Raw genomic sequence first — 15,320 nt, 5'->3', positions numbered from 1 at the left:
AGTAATAATTATGCCATTCATACAGTGATAGCCACAGACACGCGAAGCCGGAAACTCAAAGTTAGTGTTGGATGTAACTTATCCTGAAAGTTTGGTTATCGACAAGCCGGCATGCCAATGAAGGCTAGAGCAACCAACCCAGTATATCAGAGAATCGTCGAGAACGATATAACTACATTCGATTATGATGACAATACTGCAAGCGCAATAATCGTTGAAATTATAAGTCAGGACTGGCAAAGTGAATCGCAATAACAGCTGACACAAAACCCGTCGCTTGATTGCATCGCCAATCATCCCAGTGCGGCGCATCTTCATATCTTATGGGAGGTTCCTGCGGCAACTGCTAACAATGATTATATATTTATGTTGAAAGGATGTCAAGTTATTTATTTACGTTGAATGGATGTCATGTCACTATATGTCGAAGTATCGCATCTAATAACTTGAGCATCTACAAGAAACTGGTTAAATGATCTGCGGTCAATTAATATAGTTAGCTGCGTTCAAAAGTATACCACAATAATCATCGCCCTTTCGGGGGGACACACCGAAATCGACTCATAAGAGAACTGAAGGCCCAAACACGCAGGCCATTCTGAGTTTTCCTGGCTGGTGTACATTCTGCGTGCATGCAACAATTACTCTAATAAGTCGCACTATTTGTACACCACACCCAATCCCATCTCAGCGCCAAGGTGCGCCAAGAATCCTAAAGCATGCGCTAGTGCAAACGCTATTGCGCTTGTCTTCCAAGACTTGATTGGATGGCTCGCTTCACCATTTCTATTGTTCTCCCTTAGGCATCTTCAATTCCATTCGCGTTTGTTTTCTCTCCTCATATCGACACCTTGTTTGCGTATCTGTCGCGTCCAGTCTGCCGTCGAGTGCACCCTGTTCCGATTACACATTATCTCCCGCAAGCGCTGATCGACTACTGATCCTGGCTGTTCGTTCACTTTAAGAATGGTCTGGGACCAGCTATGGGTATGTCCCGACTCGTCCAGACTTCAGCATATGCTGCTGCTAACATGCCTAGATTAACAAACCGCATATCGCATATGCTATTATTGGCGGCTTCACAACAATCTTCTCGCTCATCTCGCTCTTCGTCAAGGAGAAGCTCTATATCGGTGAAGCAAGTACGTTGGAACTATCTACCATGTCTTTCTCCCTTGCTAACCACCACCCATAGCCGTCGCGACCATCGTCGGCGTCATTTTCGGTCCCCATTGTCTCAACTGGTTCAATCCCAGCACATGGGGTAACGTCGACTACATCACCCTCGAGATTTCACGCATCGTGCTGATCGTGCAGATATTTGCTGTCGCCGTCGAGTTGCCCAAAAAGTACATGCTCAGGCATTGGGTCTCCGTCTTCTATCTGCTCGTACCAGTCATGACTTTCGGCTGGATGATCTCTTCCGTATTTATCTGGAAGTTAGTGCCCTCGCTGCGCTGGGTCGAGGGCCTGGTTGTCGCTGCTTGCATCACGGCCACTGATCCCGTTTTGGCGTCGGCCGTCGTCGGTAAGGGAAAGTTCGCCAAGCGCGTTCCCGGTCACTTGCGAAATCTTTTGTCCGCCGAATCTGGATGCAATGACGGCATGGCCTTTCCTTTTGCCTGTACGTTCTCTATTGTTGTTTCTAATATGTTTGCTGACTCAGTACAGATCTCTCGCTCTATTTGATACGCTACGCCGGCCAGGGAGGCCAGGTGATCGAGCACTGGATCTTGGTCACTATTCTGTACGAATGCATTTTCGGCTGCCTCCTAGGAGTCGTCATCGGTTACTCTGGCCGCCACCTCATCAAATTCGCAGAAAACCACAACTTGATTGACCGCGAATCATTTCTCGTGTTTTACTTCGTGCTCGCTCTCTTTTGTACTGGCGTCGGCTCAATCCTCGGCACTGACGATTTGCTTGTCTCGTTCGCTGCCGGTGCAGCATTCTCATGGGATGGTTGGTTCACGCACAAGACAGAAGAATCTCACGTGTCCAACGTGATCGATCTGTTGCTCAATCTGGCCTACTTTGTTTACTTTGGTTCCATAGTCCCGTGGAATCTCTACAACGCGCCGCAGCTTGGAATCAGCCCGTGGAAGCTGTCGATTCTTGCTATCTTGATTATTTTATTTCGCCGCATCCCCGTCATGCTGATGATCAAGCCCATCGTCCCCGACATCCGCACCTGGCGCGAAGCCCTTTTCTGCGGCCACTTTGGCCCAATCGGCGTCGGCGCGATATTCATTACCATTCTCGCACGCGCGGAGCTGGAACACGGTGAGCCCACTCCACTGGCCCAGCTTCCGCCCGAAGGCTCGGCGAACTACACCGTGGTCGCCGTTATGTGGCCGGTCGTGACGTTTCTGGTTATAGCATCAATCATAGTGCACGGATCGTCTATTGCGGTGTTCACACTCGGCAAGCGATTGAACACGATGGCCATCACAATGTCATACACGACCGGTAACGGCAATGGGCCGTCCTGGCTGCAGCGGTTGCCCAGGATGGAGTCCGGCCAGTCACTCTCGTTCAGGAAAATCGAGACTATAGGGGACAACACAAATTTCAGCAGGCTATTCCACCGCCAGCCGGCGAGTGCTGCTGACGGCGAACCGCGCCGACCGGCCAAAGCAGCTGGAAGGATGTCCCGTCCACGCAAACGCAAAGGGAAGAAAGGTGCTGTTGACGAACAGGAGCAGATGCCTGCGGATTACGACGAAGCCGGCGTGCGTATACCGCCAAATGTCGCGAGACGAGCAGGGGAGGCGACGTTAGAAGAGCAAATTAACCCTACCAGCCACACCGTCTACCAGGAAGGACGTCATTTGATTGTCGAGGACGCGCAGGGCGAGGTGTTGACGACGATTAATTCTGAGACCGGCGAGCGCAAACCGTGGATCGAACCTCTTGAGCCACTGGAAGAAGACTCCGACGCCGGCTCGGTGCGGTCCCAGCGTCGGCGTCGCGCGTCGTCTGAGGCGCGCAGAGCACATGGCGAGGATGAACATAGTGGCACGAAAGCCATTGCGTATCAACTGGACGACGAGATCATTGTTGAGAACGAAGAAGGCGAAGTCATCAGGCGATACAGAATTAATCGGCACCGTCCCGCGGGTGGAGAACGCGGTCTCGACCGCGCGTTGTCGTGGGTCGGACTCCGACGTGGGTCGTCTGCGGTTGGCACTCACGGCACTCAGGGTGCACATGGTGGGGATTTAGAGATGCAGAGAATTGAAAGCTCTGGAGAAGGCACTAGCGGGAGCTCCTCCCGGTCTGGGCTTGAGAAGAATGAATTGCCTAAGAATTTCTTGCAGCGGTTGGCAACAGAGGATGAAGTGGTCGTGCCGCGATCGCGGACTGGCCGGTCGCACGCGGACGACGAGGAGGAGACGCCTGCGGAACGCAAAAGACGGTTGGCGGCGTTGCAAGGATCTGAACGTGCAGAAGAAGAGGAGCGCGCGCAGCGGGCCGGGAGAATCAGCAAAGAAGATTATGACGTCGCCGGGGAGGAAGATGTTGACGACGATGTTGATTACGCGAACGACGACGAGGACGGGGATGATGATGGCATGAACGGGGCTGCGGAATCAACGCCGAGGATCTCATTTGCGGGCGAGGCTGAAGTTGAACGCCGTAGAAGGCTCGCGGCTTTAGGTATCCACTCCAGCGACGAGCCGGAAGCCGGCGCGGACTCAAGCTCGGCCGGACAGCCTGACATGCCTAGGGGCATCACATGGGGTGCCGACGTCAAGAGGTCAAAGTAGTCACGGTGCTGTATCCAAGATGCGCTGGTGTATAGATGTTGTATTTAGCATATGTTGTTTTTTTTCTGGGTTGGGTTTGTTCATTGTCATTTTATCATTGTTATCGGACATACGGATTGTAGGTGATTATCGTTGTATTAGTAATTAGCAAAAATACGGAAGTCAATAGTACTACATAAACAATCGACAAATGAAGCATGATACAACCGGAACGCGCAATACCCTCACAATAATAGACAATCTACACAAACAAATATCCAAACTATAGCAATACATAATTCCACACCAATCACAAAATGCTTTTACATATACAAAAACCAATTTACAACAAATGCAATACATCAAATTACCTACCATTATTTCAAATACAAAACTTCTGTCACCAGATCCTCCAAAGTTATCTCAATTGTGCCCTGTCCGCGGTCATATTTTCTAAATGCGTCGTGTATGCGTTGAAGAGTGATATTTGCCTGTACAAACAAATCAAACGAGATTGAGCCTGTGCCACGCTTGTCGTAATGGTTGAACATGAAGCGCACGAAACTGGGGCTGAATTGGAACCCGAACGCTGTTTGTTATGAAGTTAGGAGTGTCGTACAGAGGGAAGAGCAAGGAGTCAAGACGTACATTGCAGTGCGAGAGCGAACTCGTCGATGGATATAGTCGTGTTGTGGTCTAGATCAAACTGCTGAAATCGCTCGAGCCATTCTCCAAGATAATTCCACAGCCGCTCTTTTCAAATCAGCAACCGCCACAAGTTATTTGCATATTCACCAGGCCAACTTACTGAACTCGGTATAATCGATCGTGCCCGAGCCGTCGGAGTCGAATAATTTGATCATAAGCTTGATTGTTTCTGGATCGAATTTTGTCTTGTCGAAATTCACTAACGCTGACCTTAGCTCGCTCGCGGACAGCTTTCCGCTTCCTTGGCCAGGCGTTAATCACTAAATCACATACTCGTCGACCAGACCATACATACCGTCTTTATCCACGCTCGAGAAAATCTGGTATAGCGGATCAATTGGTGCCGGTAATGGCGGCATCGCGCTATGTTGTCTATTCAGTGTCTGAGACGGCGAGCTGTACTGGGCTCTATATGAGAGGTGATGCTGCTGCGGCTGCTGCTGCGGCTGGACTGGCCGTTGCTGTTGGACTCCAGTTAGTGACTGCGTGCGGACGGGAACCCTGTGTACGGACTGCGAGGGGGACATGGCTTGAACTCTGGCAGGCTGGATCTGCGCTTGGTATTCAGCTGGGGTCATCATCGCCTGCATGTGTTGGTTAGCTGCGGACTCTGTAGTCCATGGTAAGGTAGATATGTGAGCTTTCCAGCGACAGGAACATAACTTGGACTTACCGGAAGATCGTTGGCAGGCATTGCGGGTTGCGTCGTGTGTATTCTGTGAAGTTCGTTGATGTTATTGCTGATGGAGGACTGGATGCTTCATATTGTACAAAGGTTTTACTGTGCGGCGGAGTATTTTGTCGCGTTGGTGTCGCATGCTCCTTTCTACGACTCAGTCGACTACGACACTCGCTTTCGAATGTCGAGGGTCGACTGCTTTGGATGTCAATTCCAAATCGTGTAAGCTAAATCGTGTAAGTTATATATTAAATATTGTCAATCTGCCGCAGCATAATTTGTTCATTACGAGAAATATTATCTATTAAGCGGCGTCGTAATATATATCGGAAGAAACTAGCTGATGACTGGCCCATGTTAATCTACCCACTAACATATAAAAATGCTAAATATGAGTGTAATATATTAGCTGTCAATATATTATTTCCTTTTACCAATATATCCTAACGATCTTCCTAATTCGGACTCTTTCTCGCAGAATTTGTAAGTTGCCCCCCAATAATGCGATAAAAGGAAGTGATCGCGAGCTGTATTAGTCGACATAATAGTTGGTAGCCCCGCCGCGACACACCGAGCCGTTCGACTAATAGATATTTTTCTAAACTACTTTAGTAGTCAGTCTTCCCCCGGTTGATCAGACAGCGCTATCTTTCCACATTGAAAGATACCAATGTAAGGCTTCTTTATTACTTACCAGAATTGGGTGCCAATTTCCACTGATCATGAGTTCCGGGGAATTCATGATTAATTATCGTTTTTTCATTCCACTATTGTACCTATAGAACGGTCATCTCACAGCCATTGCAATCTATTCACGAGACAAAGCAAGGGATGGCGACTACGCAGCAGACAACCGAGGTGTCATCGCCTTGGGAATCCAAAACCTTCGGTACCTCAATCTCGTTACATCTCGAGCGCCCTGTTGGCGCAATGACAATTTCTCCATCAGGTCGTGACATTGTTCTCGCCTCGTATGTAAACGTCAGTGCTTTACTTGCTAGATACATATCTAACTTGGACCATATAGACGAAGCGGTCTCTATGTCGTAGACCTAGATGATCCTTACTGTCCTCCCCGTTTCCTGCGGCACACAACATTATGGGAGGTGGCAGATGTGCAATGGTCCCCTCACGCCGCGAAATACACTTGGGTGATCTCGACTTCAAACCAGAAGGCGATGGTCTGGAACATGGCCCTTCCGTCTCGCAACGCTATCGAACATGTCCTGCATGCCCACACCCGCGCGATCACAGATATCAACTTTCACGCCCATGACCCCGAACGTCTGGCGACATGCGCCGTCGACGCGTTCGTTCACTGCTGGGACATGCGCACCCCCGGCAAACCCGTGCAATCCTTTTGTGACTGGCGCGCGAGCGCAACACAAGTCAAATGGAACCGACAGAATCCGCACGTCGTAGCTTCGAGCCACGACCGGTTTGTGCGCATCTGGGATGACAGGATGGGCGCCCAACCGCTCCGGTCGATCAACGCGCACTCAACAAAAATCTACGGTGTGGATTTCGATAGAGTGGCGGAGACAAGCCTGATCACATGTTCTCTGGACAAGACGATCAAGTTCTGGGATTACAGTAACGAGAAGGACGAGCCGGTTCGCGTCATCATGACGGATTTTCCGGTTTGGAAAGCGCGGCATACGCCATTTGGAGACGGGTGTTGCATTATGCCGCAGCGAGGTGGAAAGAACGGATTGTATATTGTGTATAATAAAAGTGAACAAGTCACGGAGCCTATGAAGCCTGTGGCAGAGTTTGTCGGGCACACAGAGCCTGTCAAGGAATTTTTGTGGAGGACGAGGGGCGGCGATCAAGGCATTGATGATCGTGAATTTCAACTAGTTACGTGGTCCAAAGACCACGACTTGCGATTGTGGTCGATCGACGACTCGACTTTGGAAGGGGTGCATCATGTGAAGGACGAGCCTCTTAAGTACAGACTGACGCGGCGTGGCACCCCGTATGTGAGTTTCGTCGAAGAACCCGAAGCTGAATCTGATACAGCTTCACTGTTTTCGCTCGGCATTCACCAACCAATATCCCGAAGCGCAATTACTTCGACGCGAGAATCGCAGTTCCCAGCGAGAAAATCCCAGAGGTATATGACAAGGGGCGGAATATACGACAAAATATCACATTTGAACTGGCTGTCTGGTGTTCGAATTGGACGCTCCGCATTTGCAAAGCCGGATGATACGGCCGCATTCACAGAGCGGGAAGTGCCGGAAAATTTGGGTGAGGAAGTCAGCATAGTTGGCAACAAGTTTCCGAAGATTACATTCGAAAAGGTATTTCTATGACGCCAAGTTCTAGTTGTTGCTATGTACTGATTAGTGTCAGATCAACGTCAGTAGTGGAGAAATCGTCGTGTGCCTCAATGGTCCATGGGGGACGGACAATAGTCTTATATTTATCCGCGTGGAAGCACATTTCCCGCCTGACTATCCACGCAGGAATGCCCCCAAAATCACAATTGAACAAAGCAAGGATTTATCGCCCGAGGAAATCGGAAAAGTTGAGGCGCAAGTGCAGACCATCGCCACTGAATTCACAAATAGGCGGAAATACTGTCTCGAGTCATGTCTGCGGTATCTTATGGGCGAGAAAGTCGTGCTGGATGAATTGGACGAGGAGGACAACCTTCCTGTCACTGGAGAAATGGATCTACCGGTGCTAGAGGTCGACGAAGGCGAGTCGTCGAGTGACGACGAAATTATAATGTCGCCTCCAAAGTCGACATAGTGCATTGTTGTTGCTTTCTTCGGAATAGCGTTTTCTAAGGATATGGTGTCGAAATAGTTGTTTGTCTCGGTGCTATTGGCTCTTGGAAATTCGCTTTGAGGTCGTATATTTAACTTGTTGTACATCCCGGGTAATGATTAGTGTTGAAAATTGGCGTCTTCAAAATGGTTTTCTTTTGGCATTATTCTGTAAATAAGGTTACTATATTTCATTGCAACTATATGTCATGTTAACTCAAAAACAGTATCGGTTACCCTTAACCTATTGCCGGACGCCGACAATAACCGTTAGGGGCCAATTCTGGATTTTCCGAAGCGACGCGGCTTATGTTAGTGCAGTTCTCGACAACTCCGGGTCCTCCGCAGCTGCAATTGTACCATCTCAGGTATCGGTAGCCTTCCAGCGGGTAGCATATGACGAATCGAAGAAGCGTTGCCTCTCTTACCCGACTATTCGGCGCTCCGTGCGAAAGAATCCGCGTCAAAAGTAATGCCGCTTCAATGATAACTTGCCAGGCAAGATCTTCTGCCTTCTCGGTCTCCTCATCGACTGGAGCCTCACCAACTACGTCCCGTCGATCATTCTTCTCCGAAAATGCAACAACGATAGTCGCGACCACATCACTACTTGTCGGCGCTGCATTGGCGTACAAATTCACGCCGTTGCAGATCCTGACGATGTTCCAGGAAAAACTCCCCGAAGCCGGATCACTGGAAGAAAAGGCATATATCGACCGGGTGGAGAATCAACTTCAACAATCGCGCATTGTCAAGCAAATGCGAGCGAATCCGGACTTTGAGGAGCGTAGGATGTGGGTTAATGCAGCTGACGAGTATCGGGAGCAAGCGTTCTTAGCGGGCACCTTAGGAGGAGTGGGAAAGTTTGCAGTGCCCGGAATCGTGTTTGTAAATGAGAAGACATATGAGACTGTGTCCGTTATTCACGTCGGTAGCCGATTGTCCGGGTTTCCTGGGATTGTGGTATGTCCTTTTTACCTGAGTCAAAATATGCAGAGTTGTATTAATTTTATAGCATGGAGGTTTAATTGGCGCGTTGCTTGATGAGGCACTTGCGCGGGCAGTATGTTGACTTGCCTGTTATTGTTGAACTTGAGTGAGTTGCTAATGAACTAAGGCTATTCTACCGCTACCGGGCAAGTCTGCTGTCACTGCGAATCTCAACATCAACTACCGAGCTCCAACCTTCACGAATCAAGTAATCGCGATCAAGGCGTACGTTACAGATGTATGAACTGTCTTGCGTATGTTAACGGGACTCTGTACTAACAAAAATTTCTAGTTCACTACAAACAAGTCGCTAGTGGCCGGCACGGTTGAATCGGCGCATGGTTATTTACTTGCTGAAGCTACCGGGGTTTTCGTGGTTCCAAAGAAATTCAAGTTAAAGAGTTTAATTGATATGTAGAGCTCGTAGACAATTAATATATTTCAATAGACACGTTAGCATACAAACGGTATAAACTCAGAGCGATACGAAACAGTGCTCTAAGTATGTATGTATACACAACTCTACGAAAAGTGCGCCAAAAATCATAGTCGTCGTCGGTTGATATTGTTGACATTAAGTCCTATACTCTACTCTGCTGCGTATTTCTTTTTTGCCCAGGTAAGAAAATTTGGAACGTCGTGAGCAGTAGTGCTGGGTAATGCTAGGTCTTGAATAACGCGAGGAATAAAGCCACCGCCATCGCTCTGATCGAACATATTAGCAACAACCGGCTAGCGTACCAAGAAAGTTAAAGTCTGCTTACGGTGAAAGCCATAGTCCATTCAACTTTGCCATCCGGAAGCTCGTGGACATACTCAATCGATGCATACCGACCCTTCACACTATTCTTACTGATAGGTACATCTGCCGGCACCGAGATAACAAAAAACTCCTTAATATCTGGTTCCGGCTGGATAGCTAGTACCCATTCCGGTATCTCACGAATACTAAGCGGGAAAGACAACTTGTATTTCGTATGCACCCCTAAAATTCGAGTTAGTCATAAATGGCTCATTTTAGAAGCAGTCACCGTAACAAGAACACGCACCTCTCCAGCCCGACTCGCCAGCGTCGATCTCCGTAAAACTATCAAGCGTTTCAATATACTCAGCCTCATTCTCGGTATGATTTTCGCATATCCCGGCTTTGAACCAGTCCCAAGGCTCCTTATGAGTCGATATCCGCGCGATCCATTTCTCGCCCAGTAATTTGCGACTGTACACCTGCACGCCGTGGGGATATGCTGAGCCTTCTTTCCAGGTATTTGCAACTTCGGTTATGAGCGAACGAGCGAGCGAGACGGCCGCTGCCGGTGGAATCAGTGCATTTAGAGGCTTGGGCCTTAAATCGAATGTAAAGTTTGCCATTATAAAAATGTCTGTTATTAATCGCTGTAATGAATCTGCTAGATATCGCGATTTGGCACCATTTGCCAACTGATTTAAGTCTATAAGGCTCCGAGTACGATGGTGTTTGTCGGAGTTGCAAGTTAATGGCTCGTTATAGGATAGTCCGTGGAGCACCGCGCGGCTTGCCCCGCTATGCAAATTCCTGACGTATCGTGAATCTGCTCCAGAACCGGCATAAAGCTTGCTACTTCCCGGTTGGTACTTTCCAGACTGTTGGCAATAGATATTTAAATATCTAGGCCAAACATTCATGTAAGGACAAATTTATTGGATACTTTAATTGTCCGCCCGGGTTGCTACCGCTATTGTACTTCTCCCGCTGAGCCAGTGCTAAATTCTCTGACCATTGCGCCATCCTGAACTAAACCTGCAGAAGTGTCTATTTACATGTGGGAGTCCTATATAACAAGTTTGATATGCTATGTCCATATGCACCAGCCGATCCATCATGCACCCTACACTAGGATTTCGCGGCCGGCTTCTAACCGTCTCATTTCACATAATCCAACTGATCACCTCAATGAGGTAAATCGACATAACAACTGTCCACCTCTCTGCAATTCAACTGCCTCTCTTGCTTCCAGAATGCCTTTATCTGTTCGCAGAAAAAGTAAATCTCCAGGATCAAGAGGCTTCGTATTCTCCGCCCAATAGCCTTCAATCAACCTCTTCAATCCCGGCAGCTTCATAGTTTTTTTCTTCGAAGGTTTAGATTCTAGTAGTGCGTTCTTTAACACCGGCTCCGCGTTGTAATATTTTAATGTGACCCATAATCGTCTCGTCGAAATGTTCTCGCTAGTAACTTGGACTGGCTCGGTGTCTGGTCCTTTTCTGCTTCCGAGCTGCACATGAGATATGGCACCATGACGGTAGAGACCCAAGATAATACCTAGATGCAACTTTGTGTATTGTATTGACGTTATAGGCACGCGTGCCATTGAGCAATTTTTAAGGTGCGAACAGACGTAGGATAAGTTGTGTAGTGACATCGCGAAGTCCAAATTGTGTCGAGGAAAAAAGAAAAGAGAGGATTAATCAAGAAGCTTAAATGTACCGGAATGAGAAATGCTATCCTGTGCGCGCGTGTCAGAAGCTGTTGGTTATCGTATGGAAAGCAAAATTTCTGTCCAGATATTGTAAAGGAAAGATTTGAAGTTTTAAAAGGCCATAACGTGGGTGCATAAATCCGTATTCGTCGAGGCGCGTCAGGGTTGCCTCCGAAGCACACACGACTACGTCAATTCTAAGCTTCCAAAGCACGATCGCATGTATGTGACATTATCGAGAGCAATAATATAGCTCCATTATATTCTTACGCTATATTATTCATATGACTTTACTGCCAGAGTTAAGGATCGATTGTACGCCACAGTTCGGCCATCGGCATCTATATGCGCCGGACGTTACATTGCAGCTATCCAAATCAAGGAAATGGATCTATCACACAACTCCTCACAACGGACACGAGATGTGGTCAGTAAACGAAATATGTCTTCGCCAGCACCATCGTCAACAATAGGTAGACCGTGTAGCACTGGAAAGACTGGTCAAGGCGACTATGATGACGTTGCCAATGACACGCAAATGTCGGAATCTCGCATTGTTGCTCCAAGGCGACCTGATATAGAGCACATGCATTCATCAGCACGGTCTCCTACGTCGTCACTATCTTCGTCTACGACATCTTCAGTTGCGAACTATCTAAGACGAGGTCCGTTGACTCGTGGTCATGCAGAGCGTACGAGGGAGCAATCGGCAGAACCAGAACAGGATGAACAGGATGAACAGGATAATGCACAAGAAACCATTCCAGAAGAAGCGGCACCGGAAGAGAAAGTCACAATGGCTGCATCAGTAGTTCTGACTTTCCTGCCTACGGATGCTACAGCAGCTCTCGAAGTTTATGCTCGCCCTGCTACTCATAAAGTAGGAATCAAGTTCAGAGCGATAGGTTCAGCTCCAATTTTATCACATCCCGTCGCACGAATCACCGCGTCTCAGAGATTTGAAGTGGTTGTGAGATTTCTCAGGCGACAGTTAAAATGCAAGGATGCCGATGCTCTTTTTGTATACGTTAACTCTACCTTTGCCCCTGCTTTAGATCAAGAAGTCGGATATTTACATGACGTAAGGCTCCTTGATGCATTCATTCTAAATGCGACTAACATTCGATCTAGTGTTTTAAAATTGATGGGCATTTGCACGTTAGTTATTGCAACACAGCGGCGTTTGGTTGATTTAGGCTTGTCTATGGAGTTATATTTCTAGATTATGTTGTACCATGAACACGTGCATCGCACACGACAGTGACTGTTTTTATATCTATTGTACATTTGCCCTTAGCCAGCTTACGAACGCTCTAAAGCTCCTCATGCTGCGTCGCCTCCGTCGCCTTTTTCGCCTTTTTCGCCTTTTTCGGTTTTTTCGGTGCCCTGGCTCCTTCGACAGGAGTGGCGAAACCACTTAGATACTCGTACAGTTGCTCCTTCTTGAGTTCGCCAGAGTACGTGTGTCTATGCTCGCCTTCTTCGTCTGTGGTGATTACGACAATCGACGGAAATTTAGTAGCCCCATACTCCTTCGTAGCCCCATACTCCTTCGTAGCCCCATTTTGGGAATTTCGAATTATACCGAAGTTGGCAGTTCCCGCGTAATCTATTGCAAGACCCTTGTACATAGGTGGAGTATTCGCATTATTGTGAAACAGAAGAACGTTAGGACCATTGCTCTATTGCAGATAATTAGAATACTCTCAATTTAAGAGCGAGAAGATGTCTGTCACAACTTACCTCTTCAATCCAAGTCTGAACTTCCTCAGCTTTAAGCCTTCGCACTTTATTGGAGACTTTAGCCAAGACAGTATCAACAATAGCCTTCGCCGTCCGTGCGCCTTGATAATCCTCAACATACGGATTTGAGGGAACTTTGCTGTTTGGCCGAAATATTTTTAGCGTCGGATATCCTTGGACATTGTATCGCGAGCAGAGAGACTGGTTAATCTGATCGTCGCATCTAACCGCGGCGACTTTGGCGACTCCGTTTAGTGATTTGGCGGCCTTTGCGTAATGGGGTCGAAGGTTCTTGCAATGCCCACCTATTTATATGATGTATTAGTAGCTCTATCTTAAGATCCAGTAGCCAGGTACACATACACCACTCTGCAAAAAACTCGACAATTGATGTGTAATTAGTGTCATAGATCTCAGACTTAAATGTCTTCGGAGTGAGATTGATGACGGCAGTATCGGAGCCATAAAAGCCAGCCGAAGCTGGAGAAAACAGCAGAAATAGCTGACAAACTAGTATCACAGCTGTGGAAAGCATTGCGCCCCGGATCTGTGGACCTGGTCACGACCTATAGATGCCTTCTTGAATAAGTCTACGAGATTGCCACTACTAAACGACTAATATCGTTGGACATCGCCGATTAATTATGACACGGTGGCAGATTGCAGCTTTGTTAAACACAAGGTTTGCAGGTCGGTCACAGACACAAATGAAGTCACAAATTCACGACTTTGGATGGCCGACCTATGTCACGATTTGAGTAAGATATCGATAACGATATTTGATCCACAGCGTCTACGCATTGTCAGAAATTACTGCTAATACATTCAAGGCTTATTATCTGAGTATTAGTCAGGAACCTGCAATGGCTATCCTAGCTCCACCACCGTCACTGAAGTTCATCACGAACTTCGTCAAGCGAGCGAATGAGCTGGAGAACTCCGATCCTGTCATATCGTATTACTGTATGGAGGACTAATAATTTTTGTTCGATGCTGTGTGAAGATACTGACAGTGGGCACTTAGGTAAATATTACGCAATTGAAGAGGCACTGGCAGCGAAAGTGCACCAGACGGATCCTTCTGCTGCGGAATATATCACCAATTTGCTGGACGCTGTTGAGAAGGTACTAGTATTTGACATCGTCACTATCCGGGCATCGTTTGGTCTTACAAATTTACTTAGGATAAAAGTAACCTGAACGATCGAGACACGATAACGGATGAAATGGTGGGACAGGCATATGTTGAGAGATTTGCAACTCGAGTATTTGCCAACGCGGACAAAGATATCATCAACAAAAAAGTGACGAGGTAAGCGATTTTTGTGCCCTGCGTTACGGTAGTGATCTAAAATTGCATAGAACAACAGCGCCGAACTTACTGGCTGCATCCAATTTCCTAGAGCTTCTGAAGCTCTTTGGCGATCCAGATCAAGGTCTACTAGACCGCATTAAATACTGCAAGTTTCATGCGGCCCGAATTTTAAAGTCCTATGCCTCAGGTGAAGATCCTAACGAATATGAACTTCCGGAAGTTACTTCAGAGGGTCATGCATTGGAACCGGAGTCTACGAAAATAGATAATATCTCGAGCTCTATCCAAAGGGTGTCATTGGACGGCACGTCATCAGTCCATTCACTGTCGTCTACTCCTTCTTTACCAATGCCGTCTTCTCCGCCGCTTCTTGCACCTGGAGTTTTTCCAGTTGCCGTGGCGTCAGCTCCACCTCTCACCTTTGCGCCGCCAGTGGCAGCTCCGCGCTTAGCCTCAGCATCACCCCCACAGTCATATCATCACCAACAGCAGCATCAAGTATCGAAGACAGAAGTGCAGCAGATTATGGATGAGGCAGAGAGATTCTCATTGGCACAAAAACATTCACGGTATGCTATATCTGCGCTAAATTATGAAGACGTTGATACGGCGGTCAAAGAATTGAAGGCTGCTTTAAAATTATTAGGTGAGAGTGTATCATAACAGTCATGACATAGAGAACGAAGCTGAGAATTTGTACTATTATGTTGTCTTGGGCTTGAGTTACGACTATTTATTTAGAGGATTAAAATATTCATGCACCTGTTGCCACATATGAAATCCAGATAATTTTGCTATTAAACTTATGCGTACCGAACCGCAGTCATACTGCGTTGCATTTGCATATTAGCCTTATTAATTGATAAATCTCATTGATCGCACTGTCTATAAATATCCCTGATA

The 15,320-nt window shown here is 47.4% G+C and overlaps 9 protein-coding genes across 9 annotated transcripts; 5 read left to right on the top strand and 4 right to left on the bottom strand.

Annotated features, from left to right (window-relative positions):
- Positions 1 to 761: 761 nt before the first annotated feature.
- Positions 762 to 3,955, top strand: V1513DRAFT_404975 (Sodium/hydrogen exchanger family-domain-containing protein). The gene is made up of 4 exons (XM_066895597.1): positions 762 to 987; positions 1,040 to 1,142; positions 1,196 to 1,624; positions 1,672 to 3,955. The coding sequence occupies exons 1-4, from the start codon at positions 967 to 969 to the stop codon at positions 3,768 to 3,770; spliced, it is 2,652 nt and encodes an 883-aa protein (XP_066751345.1). The 5' UTR covers positions 762 to 966; the 3' UTR covers positions 3,771 to 3,955.
- Positions 3,956 to 4,126: 171 nt separating this feature from the next.
- On the bottom strand, positions 4,127 to 4,984 carry V1513DRAFT_384528 (uncharacterized protein; the record flags this gene model as incomplete). The annotated part of the gene is made up of 4 exons (XM_066895173.1): positions 4,127 to 4,338; positions 4,398 to 4,502; positions 4,558 to 4,694; positions 4,749 to 4,984. The coding sequence occupies 4 exons, from the start codon at positions 4,982 to 4,984 to the stop codon at positions 4,127 to 4,129; spliced, it is 690 nt and encodes a 229-aa protein (XP_066751344.1).
- A 983-nt stretch (positions 4,985 to 5,967) lies between these two features.
- On the top strand, positions 5,968 to 7,896 carry V1513DRAFT_384504 (WD40-repeat-containing domain protein; the record flags this gene model as incomplete). The annotated part of the gene is made up of 3 exons (XM_066895170.1): positions 5,968 to 6,107; positions 6,164 to 7,442; positions 7,495 to 7,896. 3 exons carry the CDS (start codon positions 5,968 to 5,970, stop codon positions 7,894 to 7,896), a joined length of 1,821 nt encoding a protein of 606 aa, XP_066751343.1.
- Positions 7,897 to 8,396: 500 nt separating this feature from the next.
- Positions 8,397 to 9,321, top strand: V1513DRAFT_384538 (HotDog domain-containing protein; the record flags this gene model as incomplete). The annotated part of the gene is made up of 4 exons (XM_066895174.1): positions 8,397 to 8,876; positions 8,929 to 8,976; positions 9,031 to 9,141; positions 9,196 to 9,321. The coding sequence occupies 4 exons, from the start codon at positions 8,397 to 8,399 to the stop codon at positions 9,319 to 9,321; spliced, it is 765 nt and encodes a 254-aa protein (XP_066751342.1).
- Positions 9,322 to 9,491: 170 nt separating this feature from the next.
- V1513DRAFT_433620 (uncharacterized protein) lies at positions 9,492 to 10,271 on the bottom strand (the record flags this gene model as incomplete). Its single annotated transcript, XM_066896445.1, has 3 exons — positions 9,492 to 9,635; positions 9,668 to 9,888; positions 9,953 to 10,271. The coding sequence occupies 3 exons, from the start codon at positions 10,269 to 10,271 to the stop codon at positions 9,492 to 9,494; spliced, it is 684 nt and encodes a 227-aa protein (XP_066751341.1).
- A 289-nt stretch (positions 10,272 to 10,560) lies between these two features.
- V1513DRAFT_451799 (mitochondrial 37S ribosomal protein uS8m) lies at positions 10,561 to 11,449 on the bottom strand. The gene has a single exon (XM_066899026.1). The coding sequence runs from the start codon at positions 11,300 to 11,302 to the stop codon at positions 10,826 to 10,828; it is 477 nt and encodes a 158-aa protein (XP_066751340.1). The 5' UTR covers positions 11,303 to 11,449; the 3' UTR covers positions 10,561 to 10,825.
- A 661-nt stretch (positions 11,450 to 12,110) lies between these two features.
- V1513DRAFT_369369 (ubiquitin-like autophagy protein Apg12-domain-containing protein) lies at positions 12,111 to 12,550 on the top strand (the record flags this gene model as incomplete). The annotated part of the gene is made up of 2 exons (XM_066894749.1): positions 12,111 to 12,440; positions 12,491 to 12,550. Coding segments are annotated over 2 exons (390 nt in total), but the record flags the coding sequence as incomplete, so codon positions are not given.
- Positions 12,551 to 12,672: 122 nt separating this feature from the next.
- On the bottom strand, positions 12,673 to 13,637 carry V1513DRAFT_384527 (thioredoxin-like protein; the record flags this gene model as incomplete). The annotated part of the gene is made up of 3 exons (XM_066895172.1): positions 12,673 to 13,041; positions 13,103 to 13,407; positions 13,466 to 13,637. The coding sequence occupies 3 exons, from the start codon at positions 13,635 to 13,637 to the stop codon at positions 12,673 to 12,675; spliced, it is 846 nt and encodes a 281-aa protein (XP_066751338.1).
- An 82-nt stretch (positions 13,638 to 13,719) lies between these two features.
- On the top strand, positions 13,720 to 15,303 carry V1513DRAFT_451790 (Vta1 like-domain-containing protein). The gene is made up of 4 exons (XM_066899025.1): positions 13,720 to 14,065; positions 14,127 to 14,227; positions 14,287 to 14,414; positions 14,465 to 15,303. The coding sequence occupies exons 1-4, from the start codon at positions 13,966 to 13,968 to the stop codon at positions 15,078 to 15,080; spliced, it is 945 nt and encodes a 314-aa protein (XP_066751337.1). The 5' UTR covers positions 13,720 to 13,965; the 3' UTR covers positions 15,081 to 15,303.
- The last annotated feature ends 17 nt before the right edge of the window (positions 15,304 to 15,320 follow it).

This window comes from Lipomyces chichibuensis (genome assembly GCF_038497645.1).
Source record: "Lipomyces chichibuensis strain CBS 12929 unplaced genomic scaffold V1513scaffold_43, whole genome shotgun sequence".
In the NCBI taxonomy this organism is placed as follows: Eukaryota; Fungi; Ascomycota; class Lipomycetes; order Lipomycetales; family Lipomycetaceae; genus Lipomyces; species Lipomyces chichibuensis.
Note: the sequence above shows the minus strand (reverse complement) of the source record. Positions and strands in the feature narration are given on the sequence as shown.